The sequence below is a fragment of the Hyperolius riggenbachi genome, chromosome 7 (genome assembly GCF_040937935.1).
Source record: "Hyperolius riggenbachi isolate aHypRig1 chromosome 7, aHypRig1.pri, whole genome shotgun sequence".
In the NCBI taxonomy this organism is placed as follows: Eukaryota; Metazoa; Chordata; class Amphibia; order Anura; family Hyperoliidae; genus Hyperolius; species Hyperolius riggenbachi.
The window spans coordinates 772,186-792,948 of NC_090652.1; the positions used below are offsets into that span (position 1 = coordinate 772,186).

A 20,763-nucleotide genomic window follows, 5' to 3' on the forward strand; every position below is an offset into this window, starting at 1 on the left:
CAGTGTGTGTGTGTACGGTGTGTGTGTGTGTGTGTACAGTGTGTGTGTGTGTACAGTGTGTGTGTGTGTATAGTGTGTGTGTGTGTGTATAGTGTGTGTGTGTGTGTAGTGTGTGTGTGTGTGTGTGTATGTATGTATGTATGTAAGTATGTATGTGTGTATGTGCCGCGATCACTCGAAAACCCCTTGACCGATTTGAACGAAACTTGGTATACAGATCCCTTACTACCTGGGATGATATGTTCTGGGGGTCTCGCGTCCCCCCTGCACACCTGGGCGGAGCTACAAACAGCAAATCAGATTTCACCCAATTATGTCAATGGAAATAATGTAAAAGGCTGCTATTCTCACAGTAATCAAGCCAGAGTCCCCACACTTGGCACAGGTGGTCACTTGGTGACCGAGGTTACAAATCCAGGAAAAGTGGGCGGAGCATAAAACAGCCAAATTTCAGCCATTTATTTTAAATGGGAAAATGTAAACTGCAACCATTTACACACTGTTAATCGCAGGGTTTTCAACTTGGCACACTTGGTCACTGGGTGAATGAGATTAAGATTCAGGAAAGTGGGTGGAGCCTACAACAGCCAATCAAAATTCACCAATTGATTTTAAAGGGGAATATTGAAACTGCTGCCATTCTTACACTTTTAATGGCAGAGGCTTCAAACTTGCTACAGTCAGTCATTGAGTGACTAGGGTTCAAATTCACTAAAGGGGCGGGGCCACAAACAGCCAATCAGATTTCCGTGGTGGATAAACTGCTACTATTCACACATTTTGATGCCAGGAACCCGAAAGCTCACAAACTTGGTCATTGAGTGACTGTGTGTCCAGGTTACAAAAATGGGCGGGGCCAAAACATATTTCACTGGTCAAATATAAACTGCAGCGCTTCTTACACTGTTAATGGCAGGGTACTCAAACTTTTCACATTTGGTCACTGGGTGACTGGGATTACTATTCAGGAAAATGGGTGGAGCCTACAACAGCCAATTAAAATTTACCTATTGATTTTCAAGGGGAATTTTTTAATTGCTGCCATTCTTACACTGTCAGTAGCAGATGCCTCAAACCTGGTACAGTTGGTCACTGGGTGCTTGGTGTTTAAATTCAGAAAGGGGCAGAGCCACAAACAGCCAATCAGATTTGCGTAATTTTAATGGGAATATACAAATTATTGATACCAAGGACCCCAAAGCTCATAAACTTGATAATTTAGTGACTGTATGTCAAGGTTAGAAAAAGTGGGCAGCGCCAACAACTTCATTTTTTACATGGGAAACTATAAACTGCAGCCATCCTTACACTGTTAATGGCAGGGTTCCCAAACTTGACACAGTGGGCCACTGAGTGACTGGGATTAATAGTTAGAAAGTGGGTGGAGCCTACAACAGCCAATCAAAATTCACCTATTGATTGTCAAGGGGAATATTCACATTGCTACCATTCTTACACTGTTAATGGCCGAGGTCTCAAACCTGATACAGTCAGTCATTGGGTGACTGGGGTCCAAATTCACTAAAGGGGCGGGGCCAAAAACAGCCAATCAGATTTGTTTAATTTCAGTGGGAAATTGCAACTTATCGATGCCAAGGACCCCAAAACTCATAAACTTGGTCATTGAGTGACTGTATGTCAAGGTTAGAAATAGTGGGCGGAGCCAAAAACAACAAACTTTTTACATGGGAAAATGTAAACTGCAGCTTTTCTTACACTGTTAATAGCAGGGTTCTCAAACGTGACACAGTTGGTGACTAGAATTAATATTCAGAAAAATGGGTGGAGCCTACAACAGCCAATCAAAAAATTCACCTATTGATTTTCAAGGGGAATATTGACACTGCTGCCATTCTTACACTGTTAATGGCAGAGGCCTCAAACCTGCTTTAGTCGGTCATTAAGTGACTGGGGTTCTACTTCACTAAAGGGGCGGAGCCACAAACAGCCAATCAGATTTCTGTGCTGGATAAACTAATTCCATTCACACAATTTTGATGCCAGGAACCTGAAAGCTCACAAACTTGGTCATTGAGTAGTGACTGTGTGTCCAGGTTACAAAAAGTGGGTGGAGTAAAAAACAGATTTCCCTGGGAAATTGTAAACTGCAGCCCTTCTTCACTGTTAATGGCAGGGTTCTCAAACTTAGCATAGCTGGTTACTGGGTGACTGGGATTAATATTCAGAGAAGTGGGTGAAGCCTAAAAAAGCCAATCAAAAATCACCTGTTGATTTTTAAGGGGAATATTAAAATTTCTGCCATTCTTGCACTGTTAATGGCACAGGCCTCAAACCTGGTACAGTTGGTCATTGGGTGACTGGGGTTCAAATTCAGAAAAGGGGGCGGAGCCACAAACAGCCAATCAGATTTGTTTCATTTCAGTGCAAATTATTCATGCCAAACACCGCAAAGCTCACAAACTTGGTCAGTGAGTAATTGTGTGTTAGGGTTAGAAAAAGTATGCGGAGCCAACACCAGCCAAATACATTCCCGGGCAACACCAGGTCATCATGATATCATATTAATAATATAAAGGAATAAAAGTGCTCATATTTGCAGTATTCACCAGTACATAATTCAGTCAGTGTCACCCCTTGTAAAACCTTTCCTGTCCCTGATTTACATTCCTACATTTACTGGTGATCGTGGAAACGATTATTCTGCGATTGCGTTCGTGATTTTCCTCTGGTTGGTTGGGATGCAGAAAACGCAAGCAGGGATGTGGTATGGAGGCGTCCCTGCGAGTTTTATCACTTTCAAGCTATCCCTGCTTTTGCAAGTGATAAGAAAGGGATCCGCGGGAGCAGCACATCGTGTCAGTACAGGAGGCCTCACTCGGATTATGGGACTCGTGAAATAAAGATTTATTGCGGTGAGCAATACTCACAAAGAAGCTGCTCTGAACCCCGGATCTGCTGTGAGGGAAGAGGTCTGCACCCCGGATCTCCTGTGAGGGAAGAGGCCTGAGCCCCGGATCTGCTGTGAGGAAAGAGGTCTGCACCCCGGATCTGCTGTGAGGGAAGAGGTCTGCACCCCGGATCTGCTGTGAGGGAAGAGGTCTGCACCCCGGATCTGCTGTGAGGGAAGAGGTCTGCACCCCGGATCTGCTGTGAGGGAAGAGGCCTGAGCCCCGGATCTGCTGTGAGGGAAGAGGTCTGCACCCCGGATCTGCTGTGAGGGAAGAGGTCTGCACCCCGGATCTGCTGTGAGGGAAGAGGTCTGCACCCCGGATCTGCTGTGAGGGAAGAGGTCTGCACCACGGATCTCCTGTGAGGGAAGAGGCCTGAGCCCCGGATCTGCTGTGAGGGAAGAGGCCTGAGCCCCGGATCTGCTGTGAGGGAAGAGGTCTGCACCCCGAATCTCCTGTGAGGGAAGAGGCCTGAGCCCCGGATCTGCTGTGAGGGAAGAGGTCTGCGCCCCGGATCTGCTCTGAGGGAAGAGGCCTGAGCCCCGGATCTGCTGTGAGGGAAGAGGTCTGCACCCCGGATCTGCTGTGAGGGAAGAGGTCTGCACCCCGGATCTCCTGTGAGGGAAGAGGCCTGAGCCCCGGATCTGCTGTGAGGGAAGAGGTCTGCACCCCGGATCTCCTGTGAGGGAAGAGGTCTGCACCCCGGATCTCCTGTAAGGGAAGAGGTCTGCACCCCGGATCTGCTGTGAGTGAAAAGGTCTGCACCTCGGATCTGCTGTGAGGGAAGAGGTCTGCACCCCGGATCTGCTGTGAGGGAAGAGGCCTGACCCCCGGATCTGCTGTGAGGGTAGAGGTCTGCACCCCGGATCTGCTGTGAGGGAAGAGGTCTGCATCCCGGATCTCCTGTGAAGGAAGAGGTCTGCACCCCGGATCTCCTGTGAGGGAAGAGGTCTGCACCCCGGATCTCCTGTGAGGTAAGAGGTCTGCACCCCGGGTCTGCTGTGAGGGAAGAGGTCTGCACCCCAGATCTGCTGTGAGGGAAGAGGTCTGCACCCCGGATCTGCTGTGAGGGAAGAGGTCTGCACCCCGGATCTGCTGTGAGAGAAGAGGTCTGCACCCCGGATCTGCTGTGAGGGAAGAGGTCTGCACCCCGGATCTGCTGTGAGGGAAGAGGTCTGCACCCCGGATCTGCTGTGAGGGAAGAGGTCTGCACCCCGGATCTGCTGTGAGGGAAGAGGTCTGCACCCCGGATCTGCTGTGAGGGAAGAGGTCTGCACCCCGGATCTCCTGTGAGGGAAGAGGTCTGCACCCCGGATCTCCTGTGAGGGAAGAGGTCTGCACCCCGGATCTCCTGTGAGGGAAGAGGTCTGCACCCCGGATCTCCTGTGAGGGAAGAGGTCTGCACCCCGGATCTGCTGTGAGGGAAGAGGTCTGCACCCCGGATCTGCTGTGAGGGAAGAGGTCTGCACCCCGGATCTGCTGTGAGGGAAGAGGTCTGCACCCCGGATCTGCTGTGAGGGAAGAGGTCTGCACCCCGGATCTGCTGTGAGGGAAGAGGTCTGCACCCCGGATCTGCTGTGAGGGAAGAGGTCTGCACCAAGGATCTGCTGTGAAGGAAGAGGTCTGCACCCCGGATCTGCTGTGAGAGAAGAGGTCTGCACCCCGGATCTGCTGTGAGGGAAGAGGTCTGCACCCCGGATCTGCTGTGAGAGAAGAGGTCTGCACCCCGGATTTGCTGTGAAGGAAGAGGTCTGAACCCCGGATCTCCTGTGAAGGAAGAGGTCTGCACCCCGGATCTGCTGTGAGGGAAGAGGTCTGAACCCCGGATCTGCTGTGAAGGAAGAGGTCTGCACCCCGGATCTGCTGTGAAGGAAGAGGTCTGCACCCCGGATTTGCTGTGCGAGAAGAGGTCTGCACCCCAGATCTCCTGTGAGGGAAGAGGTCTGCACCCCGGATCTGCTGTGAGGGACGAGGTCTGCACCCCGGATCTGCTGTGAAGGAAGAGGTCTGCACCCCGGATCTCCTGTGAGGTAAGAGGTCTGCACCCCGGGTCTGCTGTGAGGGAAGAGGTCTGCACCCCAGATCTGCTGTGAGGGAAGAGGTCTGCACCCCGGATCTGCTGTGAGGGAAGAGGTCTGCACCCCGGATCTCCTGTGAGGGAAGAGGTCTGCACCCCGGATCTCCTGTGAGGGAAGAGGTCTGCACCCCGGATCTCCTGTGAGGGAAGAGGTCTGCACCCCGGATCTCCTGTGAGGGAAGAGGTCTGCACCCCGGATCTGCTGTGAGGGAAGAGGTCTGCACCCCGGATCTGCTGTGAGGGAAGAGGTCTGCACCCCGGATCTGCTGTGAGGGAAGAGGTCTGCACCCCGGATCTGCTGTGAGGGAAGAGGTCTGCACCCCGGATCTCCTGTGAGGGAAGAGGTCTGCACCCCGGATCTCCTGTGAGGGAAGAGGTCTGCACCCCGGATCTCCTGTGAGGGAAGAGGTCTGCACCCCGGATCTGCTGTGAGGGAAGAGGTCTGCACCCCGGATCTGCTGTGAGGGAAGAGGTCTGCACCCCGGATCTGCTGTGAGGGAAGAGGTCTGCACCCCGGATCTGCTGTGAGGGAAGAGGTCTGCACCCCGGATCTGCTGTGAGGGAAGAGGTCTGCACCCCGGATCTGCTGTGAGGGAAGAGGTCTGCACCCCGGATCTGCTGTGAGGGAAGAGGTCTGCACCCCGGATCTGCTGTGAGGGAAGAGGTCTGCACCCCGGATCTGCTGTGAGGGAAGAGGTCTGCACCCCGGATCTGCTGTGAAGGAAGAGGTCTGCACCCCGGATCTGCTGTGAGGGAAGAGGTCTGCACCCCGGATCTGCTGTGAGGGAAGAGGTCTGCACCCCGGATCTGCTGTGAGGGAAGAGGTCTGCACCCCGGATCTGCTGTGAGGGAAGAGGTCTGCACCCCGGATCTGCTGTGAAGGAAGAGGTCTGCACCCCGGATCTGCTGTGAGAGAAGAGGTCTGCACCCCGGATCTGCTGTGAGGGAAGAGGTCTGCACCCCGGATCTGCTGTGAGAGAAGAGGTCTGCACCCCGGATTTGCTGTGAAGGAAGAGGTCTGAACCCCGGATCTCCTGTGAAGGAAGAGGTCTGCACCCCGGATCTGCTGTGAGGGAAGAGGTCTGAACCCCGGATCTGCTGTGAAGGAAGAGGTCTGCACCCCGGATCTGCTGTGAAGGAAGAGGTCTGCACCCCGGATTTGCTGTGCGAGAAGAGGTCTGCACCCCAGATCTCCTGTGAGGAAAGAGGTCTGCACCCCGGATCTGCTGTGAGGGACGAGGTCTGCACCCCGGATCTGCTGTGAAGGAAGAGGTCTGCACCCCGGATCTGCTGTGAGGGAAGAGGTCTGCACCCCGGATCTGCTGTGAGGGAAGAGGTCTGCACCCCGGATCTGCTGTGAGGGAAGAGGTCTGCACCCCGGATCTGCTGTGAGGGAAGAAGTCTGCACCCCGGATCTGCTGTGAGGGAAGAGGTCTGCACCCCGGATCTGCTGTGAGGGAAGAGGTCTGCACCGCAGATCTGCTGTGAGGGAAGAGGTCTGCACCCCGGATCTGCTGTGAGGGAAGAGGTCTGCATCCCGGATCTCCTGTGAGGGAAGAGGTCTGCACCCCGGATCTGCTGTGAGGGAAGAGGTCTGCACCCCGGATCTGCTGTGAAGGAAGAAGTCTGCACCCCGGATCTGCTGTGAAGGAAGAATTCTGCACCCCGGATCTCCTGTGAAGGAAGAGGTCTGCACCCCGGATCTCCTGTGAGGTAAGAGGTCTGCACCCCGGGTCTGCTGTGAGGGAAGAGGTCTGCACCCCAGATCTGCTGTGAGGGAAGAGGTCTGCACCCCGGATCTGCTGTGAGGGAAGAGGTCTGCACCCCGGATCTCCTGTGAGGGAAGAGGTCTGCACCCCGGATCTCCTGTGAGGGAAGAGGTCTGCACCCCGGATCTCCTGTGAGGGAAGAGGTCTGCACCCCGGATCTGCTGTGAGGGAAGAGGTCTGCACCCCGGATCTGCTGTGAGGGAAGAGGTCTGCACCCCGGATCTGCTGTGAGGGAAGAGGTCTGCACCCCGGATCTGCTGTGAGGGAAGAGGTCTGCACCCCGGATCTCCTGTGAGGGAAGAGGTCTGCACCCCGGATCTCCTGTGAGGGAAGAGGTCTGCACCCCGGATCTCCTGTGAGGGAAGAGGTCTGCACCCCGGATCTGCTGTGAGGGAAGAGGTCTGCACCCCGGATCTGCTGTGAGGGAAGAGGTCTGCACCCCGGATCTGCTGTGAGGGAAGAGGTCTGCACCCCGGATCTGCTGTGAGGGAAGAGGTCTGCACCCCGGATCTGCTGTGAGGGAAGAGGTCTGCACCCCGGATCTGCTGTGAGGGAAGAGGTCTGCACCCCGGATCTGCTGTGAGGGAAGAGGTCTGCACCCCGGATCTGCTGTGAGGGAAGAGGTCTGCACCCCGGATCTGCTGTGAAGGAAGAGGTCTGCACCCCGGATCTGCTGTGAGAGAAGAGGTCTGCACCCCGGATCTGCTGTGAGGGAAGAGGTCTGCACCACGGATCTGCTGTGAGAGAAGAGGTCTGCACCCCGGATTTGCTGTGAAGGAAGAGGTCTGAACCCCGGATCTCCTGTGAAGGAAGAGATCTGCACCCCGGATCTGCTGTGAGGGAAGAGGTCTGAACCCCGGATCTGCTGTGAAGGAAGAGGTCTGCACCCCGGATCTGCTGTGAAGGAAGAGGTCTGCACCCCGGATTTGCTGTGAAGGAAGAGGTCTGCACCCCGGATCTGCTGTGAGGGAAGAGATCTGAACCCCGGATCTGCTGTGAAGGAAGAGGTCTGCACCCCGGATCTGCTGTGAAGGAAGAGGTCTGCACCCCGGATTTGCTGTGCGAGAAGAGGTCTGCACCCCAGATCTCCTGTGAGGGAAGAGGTCTGCACCCCGGATCCGCTGTGAGGGACGAGGTCTGCACCCCGGATCTGCTGTGAGGGACGAGGTCTGCACCCCGGATCTGCTGTGAAGGAAGAAGTCTGCACCCCGGATCTGCTGTGAAGGAAGAAGTCTGCACCCCGGATCTCCTGTGAAGGAAGAGGTCTGCACCCCGGATCTCCTGTGAGGTAAGAGGTCTGCACCCCGGGTCTGCTGTGAGGGAAGAGGTCTGCACCCCAGATCTGCTGTGAGGGAAGAGGTCTGCACCCCGGATCTGCTGTGAGGGAAGAGGTCTGCACCCCGGATCTGCTGTGAGGGAAGAGGTCTGCACCCCGGATCTCCTGTGAGGGAAGAGGTCTGCACCCCGGATCTCCTGTGAGGGAAGAGGTCTGCACCCCGGATCTCCTGTGAGGGAAGAGGTCTGCACCCCGGATCTCCTGTGAGGGAAGAGGTCTGCACCCCGGATCTGCTGTGAGGGAAGAGGTCTGCACCCCGGATCTGCTGTGAGGGAAGAGGTCTGCACCCCGGATCTGCTGTGAGGGAAGAGGTCTGCACCCCGGATCTGCTGTGAGGGAAGAGGTCTGCACCCCGGATCTGCTGTGAGGGAAGAGGTCTGCACCCCGGATCTGCTGTGAGGGAAGAGGTCTGCACCCCGGATCTGCTGTGAGGGAAGAGGTCTGCACCCCGGATCTGCTGTGAGGGAAGAGGTCTGCACCCCGGATCTGCTGTGAAGGAAGAGGTCTGCACCCCGGATCTGCTGTGAGAGAAGAGGTCTGCACCCCGGATCTGCTGTGAGGGAAGAGGTCTGCACCCCGGATCTGCTGTGAGGGAAGAGGTCTGCACCCCGGATCTGCTGTGAGAGAAGAGGTCTGCACCCCGGATTTGCTGTGAAGGAAGAGGTCTGAACCCCGGATCTCCTGTGAAGGAAGAGGTCTGCACCCCGGATCTGCTGTGAGGGAAGAGGTCTGAACCCCGGATCTGCTGTGAAGGAAGAGGTCTGCACCCCGGATCTGCTGTGAAGGAAGAGGTCTGCACCCCGGATTTGCTGTGCGAGAAGAGGTCTGCACCCCAGATCTCCTGTGAGGGAAGAGGTCTGCACCCCGGATCTGCTGTGAGGGAAGAGGTCTGCACCCCGGATCTGCTGTGAGGGAAGAGGTCTGCACCCCGGATCTGCTGTGAGGGAAGAGGTCTGCACCCCGGATCTGCTGTGAGGGAAGAGGTCTGCACCCCGGATCTGCTGTGAGGGAAGAGGTCTGCACCCCGGATCTGCTGTGAAGGAAGAGGTCTGCACCCCGGATCTGCTGTGAGAGAAGAGGTCTGCACCCCGGATCTGCTGTGAGGGAAGAGGTCTGCACCCCGGATCTGCTGTGAGGGAAGAGGTCTGCACCCCGGATCTGCTGTGAGGGAAGAGGTCTGCACCCCGGATCTGCTGTGAGAGAAGAGGTCTGCACCCCGGATTTGCTGTGAAGTAAGAGGTCTGAACCCCGGATCTCCTGTGAAGGAAGAGGTCTGCAACCCCGGATCTGCTGTGAGGGAAGAGGTCTGAACCCCGGATCTGCTGTGAAGGAAGAGGTCTGCACCCCGGATCTGCTGTGAAGGAAGAGGTCTGCACCCCGGATTTGCTGTGCGAGAAGAGGTCTGCACCCCAGATCTCCTGTGAGGGAAGAGGTCTGCACCCCGGATCTGCTGTGAGGGACGAGGTCTGCACCCCGGATCTGCTGTGAAGGAAGAGGTCTGAACCCCGGATCTGCTGTGAAGGAAGAAGTCTGCACCCCGGATCTGCTGTGAAGGAAGAAGTCTGCACCCCGGATCTCCTGTGAGGGAAGAGGTCTGCACCCCGGATCTGCTGTGAGGGAAGAGGTCTGCACCCCGGATCTGCTGTGAGGGAAGAGGTCTGCACCCCGGATCTGCTGTGAAGGAAGAGGTCTGCACCCCGGATCTGCTGTGAGGGAAGAGGTCTGCACCCCGGATCTGCTGTGAGGGAAGAGGTCTGAACCCCGGATCTGCTGTGAGGGAAGAGGTCTGCACCCCGGATCTCCTGTGAGGGAAGAGGTCTGAGCCCTGGATCTGCTGTGAAGGAAGAAGTCTGCACCCCGGATCTGCTGTGAAGGAAGAGGTCTACACCCCGGATCTGCTGTGGGGGAAGAGGTCTGCACCCCGGATCTGCTGTGGGGGAAGAGGTCTGCACCCCGGATTTGCTGTGGGGGAAGAGGTCTGCACCCCGGATTTGCTGTGAAAGAAGAGGTCTGCACCCCGGATCTGCTGTGGGGGAAGAGGTCTGCACCCCGGATTTACTGTGGGGGAAGAGGTCTGCACCCCGGATTTGCTGTGAAAGAAGAGGTCTGCACCCCGGATCTGCTGCAAGGGAAGAGGTCTGAACCCCAGATCTCCTGTGAAGGAGGAGGTCTGAACCTCGGATCTGCTGTGAAGGAAGAGGTCTGCACCCCGGATCTGCTGTGAGGGAAGAGGTCTGCACCCCGGATCTGCTGTGAGGGAAGAGGTCTGAGCCCCGGATCTCCTGTGAGGGAAGAGGTCTGCACCCCGGATCTCCTGTGAGGGAAGAGGTCTGCACCCCGGATCTCCTGTGAGGGAAGAGGTCTGCACCCCGGATCTGCTGTGAGGGAAGAGGTCTGAGCCCCGGATCTCCTGTGAGGGAAGAGGTCTGCACCCCGGATCTCCTGTGAGGGAAGAGGTCTGAATCCCGGATCTCCTGTGAGGGAAGAGGTCTGCACCCTGGATCTGCTGTGAGGGAAGAGGTCTGCACCCCGGATCTGCTGTGAAGGAAGAGGTCTGCACCGCAGATCTGCTGTGAGGGAAGAGGTCTGAACCCCGGATCTCCTGTGAAGGAAGAGGTCTGAACCCCGGATCTCCTGTGAGGGAAGAGGTCTGAACCCCGGATCTCCTGTGAAGGAAGAGGTCTGAACCCCGGATCTCCTGTGAAGGAAGAGGTCTGAACCTCGGATCTGCTGTGAAGGAAGAGGTCTGAATTATCAGTTATACTACAGAGGTGCTTATCTTGAATCCTTGTGTAGATCGCTTGATACTACTCCCTGTATTGCCTGATGAAACGGGATTGAGCCTGAGAAACGCGTTGCAAAATTTCTGGGGGAGTTTATAATAAATGTGTTTGAATCGCAGTTGCGTCTGCTTGAGGGAGGTAAAACCACCACTTCCTCCCTCATTTTTGCCATTTGAGTTGGTTTTTAAGCTCATTTAATCTAATTTTATACTTTTGGCGCCTCTGTTCCTTATATACAATTTGGAGTCCACACCTGGTGGAGAGTTGCTACCCTTCTTTCCTGTCTACAGAGAGCGACTTCTTAATCCTGAGTGGGGTCAGGACAATCTCCTTACCTGCCTATACAGTGGTTGCCTAATGGTAACCCTGACTTGTGAGTATCTAGAAATACGAATTTATTGCCACCTTATCCAGTACGTATAGCACTATTGGGGCTCTTGGTGTTCCCTGTCTTTATCAGTTATACTACAGATTATTCCTTACCGCTTAGCGTCAGTCCGTTGTCCCGCACGCCATCCGCCGTGTTCTTCCTCACCACCATCTTCACGTCTTCTAAGGCCTGAGGTGCCAGCGGGTTCCCGAAGCAGGACTGCTACCTCCCGGGAGACAAGACACACATTACACACAGGTATCAATGACTCAGTCAGAGTCTGACCATTACACACAGGAGGACACACGGGAGGACACACGGGAGGGACACACGGGAGGGACACACGGGAGGGACACATGGGAGGACACACGGGAGACACACGGGAGACACACGGGAGGACACACATTACACACAGGTATCAATGACTCAGTCAGAGTCTGACCATTACACACGGGAGGACACACGGGAGGGACACACGGGAGGACACACGGGAGGGACACACGGGAGGACACACGGGAGGACACACAGGAGGACACACAGGAGGACACACGGGAGGACACACATTACACACAGGTATCAATGACTCTGACCATTACACACGGGAGGACACGGGAATGCCATAATATTGGTGTATTAATGATCTAGTCAAAGTCTGCCAATTGTATAATCTTTCCTCTCTCTGATTTACATTCAGACAATTATGCCAGGTTGCAGCATCTTTGGGACCTGTCCACTCAGCAGAAAAGCATTGTGGGACAGGATTCTTCCCACCATGCATCTGCATGCACTGTGCACGAGTGGTACGTTCCACACATGACCAGCATCTGCACTGTGCACACACGAGTGGTATGGTCCACACATAACCAGCAGCATCTGCACTGTGCACGACTGGTACGGTCCACACATAACTAGCAGCATCTGCACTGTGCACACACGAGTGGTACGGTCCACACATCACCAGTAGCATCTGCATGCACTGTGCACGAGCGGTACGGTCCACACATAACCAGCAGCATCTGCACTGTGCACGAGTGGTACGGTCCACACATCACCAGTAGCATCTGCATGCACTGTGCACGAGCGGTACGGTCCACACATCACCAGCAGCATCTGCACTGTGCACACACGAGTGGTACGGTCCACACATCACCAGCAGCCTCTGCACTGTGCACACACGAGTGGTACGGTCCACACATCACCAGTAGCATCTGCATGCACTGTGCACGAGCGGTACGGTCCACACATCACCAGCAGCATCTGCACTGTGCACACACGAGTGGTACGGTCCACACAACCAGCAGCCTCTGCACTGTGCACACACGAGTGGTACGGTCCACACAACCAGCAGCCTCTGCACTGTGCACGAGTGGTACGGTCCATTTATCACCAGCAGCATCTGCACTGTGCACGAGTGGTACGGTCCACACATCACCAGCAGCATCTGCACTGTGCACACACGAGTGATACGGTCCAAACATCACCAGCAGCATCTGCACTGTGCACACACGAGTGGTACGGTCCACACATAACCAGCAGCATCTGCACTGTGCACGAGTGGTACGGTCCACACATCACCAGCAGCATCTGCACCGTGCACACAGGAGTGGTACGGTCCACACATCACCAGCAGCATCTGCACTGTGCACGAGTGGTACGGTCCACACATAACCAGCAGCATCTGCACTGCGCACACACGAGTGGTACGGTCCACACATGACCAGCAGCATCTGCACTGTGCACGAGTGGTACGGTCCACACATGACCAGCAGCATCTGCACTGTGCACGAGTGGTACGGTCCACACATCACCAGCAGCATCTGCACTGTGCACGAGTGGCACGGTCCACACATCACCAGCAGCATCTGCACTGTGCACGAGTGGTACGGTCCACACATGACCAGCAGCATCTGCACTGTGCACGAGTGGTACGGTCCACACATGACCAGCAGCATCTGCACTGTGCACGAGTGGTACGGTCCACACATCACCAGCAGCATCTGCACTGTGCACGAGTGGTACGGTCCACACATCACCAGCAGCATCTGCACTGTGCACGAGTGGTATAGTCCACGCATGCCCAGCAGCATCTGCACTGTGCATGAGTGGTATGGTCCACACATGACCAGCAGAGCGACACACTCATGCACAGTACAGACTGAACAATCAGTGCTAGAGCGGTTTTACCTGCGGGGCTTCTCCAGGGTTGCAGCCAGAAGATGGAGAGGGTCCTTGTATTGGATGGGTGGGCTGTATGAGGAGCGGAGAAGCCCCTGGACCATCCTCAGGCTTCATATTACTGAGATATGCATCTACCCCCCACCCCCGAAGCACATTGGATGAAGGTGGATGGGTGTTGGTTGGTGAAGGATACCTGGAAGTAGTTGAGCTCGTCGTCACTCATTATCTGGTTATTGTCTTGGTCGGAGATGGTGAAGATCCGAGTCAGAGCTTTCCTGCACTGCGGCCTCAGCTGGAAGACAATACGGGCAACGCAATGTGTTATACCAGGCGTGGGCAACAAGGAGCAAGCAATCGTTTCTCCAGGTCAGCACTGTGGGAGCAGGTGTGAGAGTACAGCCTCATCCCAGCCGTCCCTGAAGACTCCTCCCCCTCTCCAGACCCAAACATAAACCTCATCCACAACCCAACCTCTAATTGAGCCATCCCTGAAGGACTCCTCCCCCTTCATAACTCCTCCCCTATCCAGACCCCAACATAAACCTCATCCAAAACCCAACCTCTAACTGAGCCATCCCTGAAGACTCCTCCCCCTTCATAACTCCTCCCCTATCCAGACCCCAACATAAACCTCATCCACAACCCAACCTCTAATTGAGCCATCCCTGAAGAGTCCTCCCCTTCATAACTCCTCCCCCTATCCAGACCCCAACATAAACCTCATCCACAACCCAACCTCTAACTGAGCCATCCCTGAAGACTCCTCCCCCTTCATAACTCCTCCCCTATCCAGACCCAAACATAAACCTCATCCACAACCCAACCTCTAACTGAGCCATCCCTGAAGACTCCTCCCCCTTCATAACTCCTCCCCTATCCAGACCCCAACATAAACCTCATCCACAACCCAACCTCTAACTGAGCCATCCCTGAAGACTCCTCCCCCTTCATAACTCCTCCCCTATCCAGACCCCAACATAAACCTCATCCACAGCCCAACCTCAGCAGGTGTGAGAGTACAGCCTCATCCCGGCCGTACCTGAAGACTCCTCCCCCTCTCCAGACCCCAACATCAACTTCATCCACAACCCCCCCCCTCCTTCAGCACATGTGAGAGTACAGCCTCATCCCTATCCCCAACCTCTAACTGAGCCAGCCCTGAAGACTCCTCCCCTTCTGTGTGCCAGGGCAGAGTGAGGTTGCGCAGGATCACCAGAAGGTGGCGTCTGACACCACGGATGGTCACACAGAGGAGAGGTTTGTGTTTGTGGGGTACCTGCTTCTCCTCGGGGTCATACAAGGGCGCAGTGGGGTGCAGCACGGCTTTCTGGGCGTAGTAGAAGACTTCCGAGATGTTCTTGAGGTTTTTAGCGGAACACTGGAAAGAGGAAAAAAAATTCCTGTTTGTTTTAATCTTTTAAGATTAGGTTTATAACATGCACTGCGTGAAAAGAAAACCCCCTAAAGTGAAAGGAATGTGGGGGCACCATGCTTACTGGCATTTACACTGTTCAGCTACCCAACTGTCATGCTGATCTCTTGGCTTCAGTACGGTCAGTTACACTCCACCTGTTCTCACTGCCCTCCCACTACCCTCTAGATTGTAAGCTCACATGGCCAGGCTCCTCCCATAAAGTCTCCACCAATTATCCTCTACATTGTAAGCTCACAAGGCCAGGCTCCTCCCCTTAGTGTCTCCTCCCCACTACCCTCTAGACTGTAAGCTCACACGGTCAGGGACCTCCTTGTAGTGTCTCCACTCACTACCCTCTAGAGTAGACTGTAAGCTCACACGGTCAGGGACCTCCTTGTAGTGTCTCCTCCCCGCTACCCGCTAGAGTGTAAGCTCACAAGGTCAGGGACCTCCTTGTAGTGTCTCCACCCACTACCCTCTAGACTGTAAGCTCACAAGGGCAGGCTCCTCCCCCAGTGTCTCCACCCCACTATACTCTAGATTGTAAGCTCACAAGGTCAGACTCCTCCCGTAAAGTCTCAACCAATTATCCTCTACATTGTAAGCTCACAAGGTCAGACTCCTCCTTGTCACAAGGGCAGGGACCTCCTCCTAGTGTTTCTCATACTGCTGTAAATTTACCACATGCACTTGTACCAACTGTAGAGATATCTCAGCCTACACATAACTATGTATGTATTTGTATTTCTACTATTCAATGTCATGACTGTACAGTGTCTTGAATTTCTCATGTACATTTGTTCCCCAATATGTGTTTTGTACTATGTACAGTGCTACGGAAGATGTTGGTGCTTGATGAATAAATAATAACCTGTGCAGGAAACGCTCTCACCTCCACACATGTCTCGATCTCTGAGAATTGGTTCATGATGGGCAGGATGGACTCCATGGAGCTGCCGCACTGCAGGTCTGACTTGTTCCCCACGAGGATTATGGGAAGTCTGCACAGACAGAAGAGGGAAACGCCCACAATGACCAACAGGAAACAGCAGCTTACACGGGTCACACACACAGACAGGAAACCGCAGCTTACACAGGTCACACACACAGACAGGAAACCGCAGCTTACACGGGTCACACACACAGACAGGAAACAGCAGCTTACACGGGTCACACACACACAGACAGGAAACAGCAGCTTACACGGGTCACACACACACAGACAGGAAACAGCAGCTTACACGGGTCACAGACACAGACAGGAAACCGCAGCTTACACGGGTCACACACACACAGACAGGAAACAGCAGCTTACAGGGGTCACACACACAGACAGGAAACAGCAGCTTACACGGGTCACACACACAGACAGGAAACAGCAGCTTACACGGGTCACACACACAGACAGGAAACAGCAGCTTACACGGGTGTCACACACACACACACACACACACACACACACACACACACACACACACACACACACACACACACACACACAGGAAACAGCAGCTTACACGGGTCACACAGACAGGAAACGGCAGCTTACACGGGTCACACACACAGGCAGGAAACAGCAGCTTACACGGGTCACACACACAGACAGGAAATGGCAGCTTACACGGGTCACACACACACAAACAGGAAACAGCAGCTTACAGGGGTCACACACACACAGACAGGAAACAGCAGCTTACATGGGTCACACACACACACAGACAGGAAACAGCAGCTTACACGGGTCACACACACACACAGACAGGAAACAGCAGCTTACACGGGTCACACACACAGACAGGAAACAGCAGCTTACACGGGTCACACACACAGACAGGAAACAGCAGCTTACACGAGTCACACACACAGACAGGAAACGGCAGCTTACACGGGTCACAACCACAGACAGGAAACAGCAGCTTACACGGGTCACAGACACAGACAGGAAACAGCAGCTTACACGGGTCACACACACAGACAGGAAACCGCAGCTTACACGGGTCACACACACACAGACAGAAAACAGCAGCTTACAGGGGTCACACACACAGACAGGAAACAGCAGCTTACAGGGGTCACACACACAGACAGGAAACAGCAGCTTACACGGGTCACACACACACAGACAAAAAACGGCAGCTTACACGGGTCACACACACACAAACAGGAAACAGCAGCTTACAGGGGTCACACACACACAGACAGGAAACAGCAGCTTACACGGGTCACACACACACAGACAGGAAACAGCAGCTTACACAGGTCACACACACACACACAGACAGGAAACAGCAGCTTACACGGGTAACACACACACACACGAAACAGCAGCCTACACGGGTCACACACACAGACAGGAAACAGCAGCTTACACGGGTCACACACACACACAGACAGGAAACAGCAGCTTACACGGGTCACACACAACGACAGGAAACAGCAGCTTACTCAGGTCACACACACAGACAGGAAACAGTAGCTTACACGGTCACACACACACAGACAGGAAACAGCAGCTTACACGGGTCACACACACACAGACAGGAAACAGCAGTTTACACGGGTCACACACACACAGACAGGAAACAGCAGCCTACACGGGTCACGCACACAGACAGGAAACAGCAGCTTACACGGGTCACACACACAGACAGGAAACGGCAGCTTACACGGGTCACACACACAGACAGGAAACAGCAGCTTACAGGGGTCACACACACACAGACAGGAAACAGCAGCTTACACGGGTTACACACACAGACAGGAAACAGCAGCTTACACTGGTCACAGACACAGACAGGAAACAGCAGCTTACACGGGTCACAGACACAGACAGGAAACAGCAGCTTACACGGGTCACACACACAGACAGGGAACAGCAGCTTACACGGGTCACACACACACAGACAGGAAACAGCAGCTTACACGGGTCACACACACAGACAGGAGACAGCAGCTTACACGGGTCACACACACAGACAGGAAACAGCAGCTTACACGGGTCACTCACACACACACAGACAGGAAACAGCAGCTTACACGGGTCACACACACAGACAGGAAACAGCAGCTTACACGGGTCACACACACAGACAGGAAACAGCAGCTTACACGGGTCACACACACAGACAGGAAAAGGCAGCTTACACGGGTCACACACACAGACAGGAAACAGCAGCTTACACGGGTCACACACACACACAGACAGGAAACAACAGCTTACACGGGTCACACACACACAGACAGGAAACAGCAGCCTACACGGGTCACACACACAGGAAACAGCAGCTTACACGGGTCACACACACACAGACAGGAAACAGCAGCTTACACGGGTCACACACACAGACAGGAAACAGCAGCTTACACGGGTCACACACACACAAACAGGAAACAGCAGATTACAGGGGTCACACACACAGACAGGAAACAGCATCTTACATGGATCACACACACACAGACAGGAAACAGCATCTTACACGGGTCACACATACAGACAGGAAACAGCAGCTTACACAGGTCACGCACACACACACAGACAGGAAACAGCAGCTTACAGGGGTCACACACACACACAGACAGGAAACAGCAGCTTACACGGGTCACACACACACAGACAGGAAACAGAAGCTTACACGGGTCACAGACACAGACAGGAAACCGCAGCTTACACGGGTCACACACACACAGACAGGAAACAGCAGCTTACAGGGGTCACACACACAGACAGGAAACAGCAGCTTACACGGGTCACACACACAGACAGGAAACAGCAGCTTACACGGGTCACACACACAGACAGGAAACAGCAGCTTACACGGGTGTCACACACACACACACACACACACACACACACAGACAGGAAACAGCAGCTTACACGGGTCACACAGACAGGAAACGGCAGCTTACACGGGTCACACACACAGGCAGGAAACAGCAGCTTACACGGGTCACACACACAGACAGGAAATGGCAGCTTACACGGGTCACACACACACAAACAGGAAACAGCAGCATACAGGGGTCACACACACACAGACAGGAAACAGCAGCTTACATGGGTCACACACACACACAGACAGGAAACAGCAGCTTACACGGGTCACACACACACACAGACAGGAAACAGCAGCTTACACGGGTCACACACACAGACAGGAAACAGCAGCTTACACGGGTCACACACACAGACAGGAAACAGCAGCTTACACGAGTCACACACACAGACAGGAAACGGCAGCTTACACGGGTCACAACCACAGACAGGAAACAGCAGCTTACACGGGTCACAGACACAGACAGGAAACAGCAGCTTACACGGGTCACACACACAGACAGGAAACCGCAGCTTACACGGGTCACACACACACAGACAGAAAACAGCAGCTTACAGGGGTCACACACACAGACAGGAAACAGCAGCTTACAGGGGTCACACACACAGACAGGAAACAGCAGCTTACACGGGTCACACACACACAGACAAAAAACGGCAGCTTACACGGGTCACACACACACAAACAGGAAACAGCAGCTTACAGGGGTCACACACACACAGACAGGAAACAGCAGCTTACACGGGTCACACACACACAGACAGGAAACAGCAGCTTACACAGGTCACACACACACACACAGACAGACAGGAAACAGCAGCTTACACGGGTCACACACACACAGACACGAAACAGCAGCCTACACGGGTCACACACACAGACAGGAAACAGCAGCTTACACGGGTCACACACACACACAGACAGGAAACAGCAGCTTACACGGGTCACACACAACGACAGGAAACAGCAGCTTACTCAGGTCACACACACAGACAGGAAACAGTAGCTTACACGGTCACACACACACAGACAGGAAACAGCAGCTTACACGGGTCACACACACACAGACAGGAAACAGCAGCCTACACGGGTCACACACACAGGAAACAGCAGCTTACACGGGTCACACACACACAGACAGGAAACAGCAGCTTACACGGGTCACACACACAGACAGGAAACAGCAGCTTACACGGGTCACACACACACAAACAGGAAACAGCAGATTACAGGGGTCACACACACAGACAGGAAACAGCATCTTACATGGATCACACACACACAGACAGGAAACAGCATCTTACACGGGTCACACATACAGACAGGAAACAGCAGCTTACACAGGTCACGCACACACACACAGACAGGAAACAGCAGCTTACACGGGTCACACACACACAGACAGGAAACAGCAGCCTACACGGGTCACACACACAGACAGGAAACAGCAGCTTACACGGGTCACACACACAGACAGGAAACAGCAGCTTACACGGGTCACACACACACAGACAGGAAACAGCAGCCTACACGGGTCACACACACACAGACAGGAAACAGAAGCTTACACGGGTCACACACACACAGACAGGAAACAGCAGCTTACACGGGTCACACACACAGACAGGAAACAGCAGCTTACACTGGTCACAGACAGAGACAGGAAACAGCAGCTTACACGGGTCACAGACACAGACAGGAAACAGCAGCTTACACGGGTCACACACACAGACAGGGAACAGCAGCTTACACGGGTCACACACACACAGACAGGAAACAGCAGCTTACACGGGTCACACACACAGACCGGAGACAGCAGCTTACACGGGTCACACACACAGACAGGAAACAGCAGCTTACACGGGTCACACACACACACAGACAGGAAACAGCAGCTTACACGGGTCACACACACAGACAGGAAAAGGCAGCTTACACGGGTCACACACACACAGACAGGAAACAGCAGCTTACACGGGTCACACACACACACAGACAGGAAACAGCAGCTTACACGGGTCACACACACACAGACAGGAAACAGCAGCCAACACGGGTCACACACACAGACAGGAAACAGCAGCTTACACGGGT

The 20,763-nt window shown here is 54.2% G+C and overlaps 1 protein-coding gene across 1 annotated transcript in view; it reads right to left on the reverse strand.

The window, feature by feature from the left end:
* The window catches only part of RHOT2 (ras homolog family member T2), a 166,301-nt gene that overhangs the window by 73,935 nt on the left and 71,603 nt on the right, over window positions 1–20,763 (reverse strand). Inside the window, exons 7-10 of the mRNA XM_068243463.1 lie at window positions 15,729–15,837; window positions 14,699–14,800; window positions 13,616–13,714; window positions 11,358–11,466 (exon numbers count right to left, since the gene is read on the reverse strand). Coding sequence (XP_068099564.1) covers window positions 11,358–11,466; window positions 13,616–13,714; window positions 14,699–14,800; window positions 15,729–15,837 — 419 coding nt within the window. The remainder of the gene's footprint in view (window positions 1–11,357; window positions 11,467–13,615; window positions 13,715–14,698; window positions 14,801–15,728; window positions 15,838–20,763) is intronic.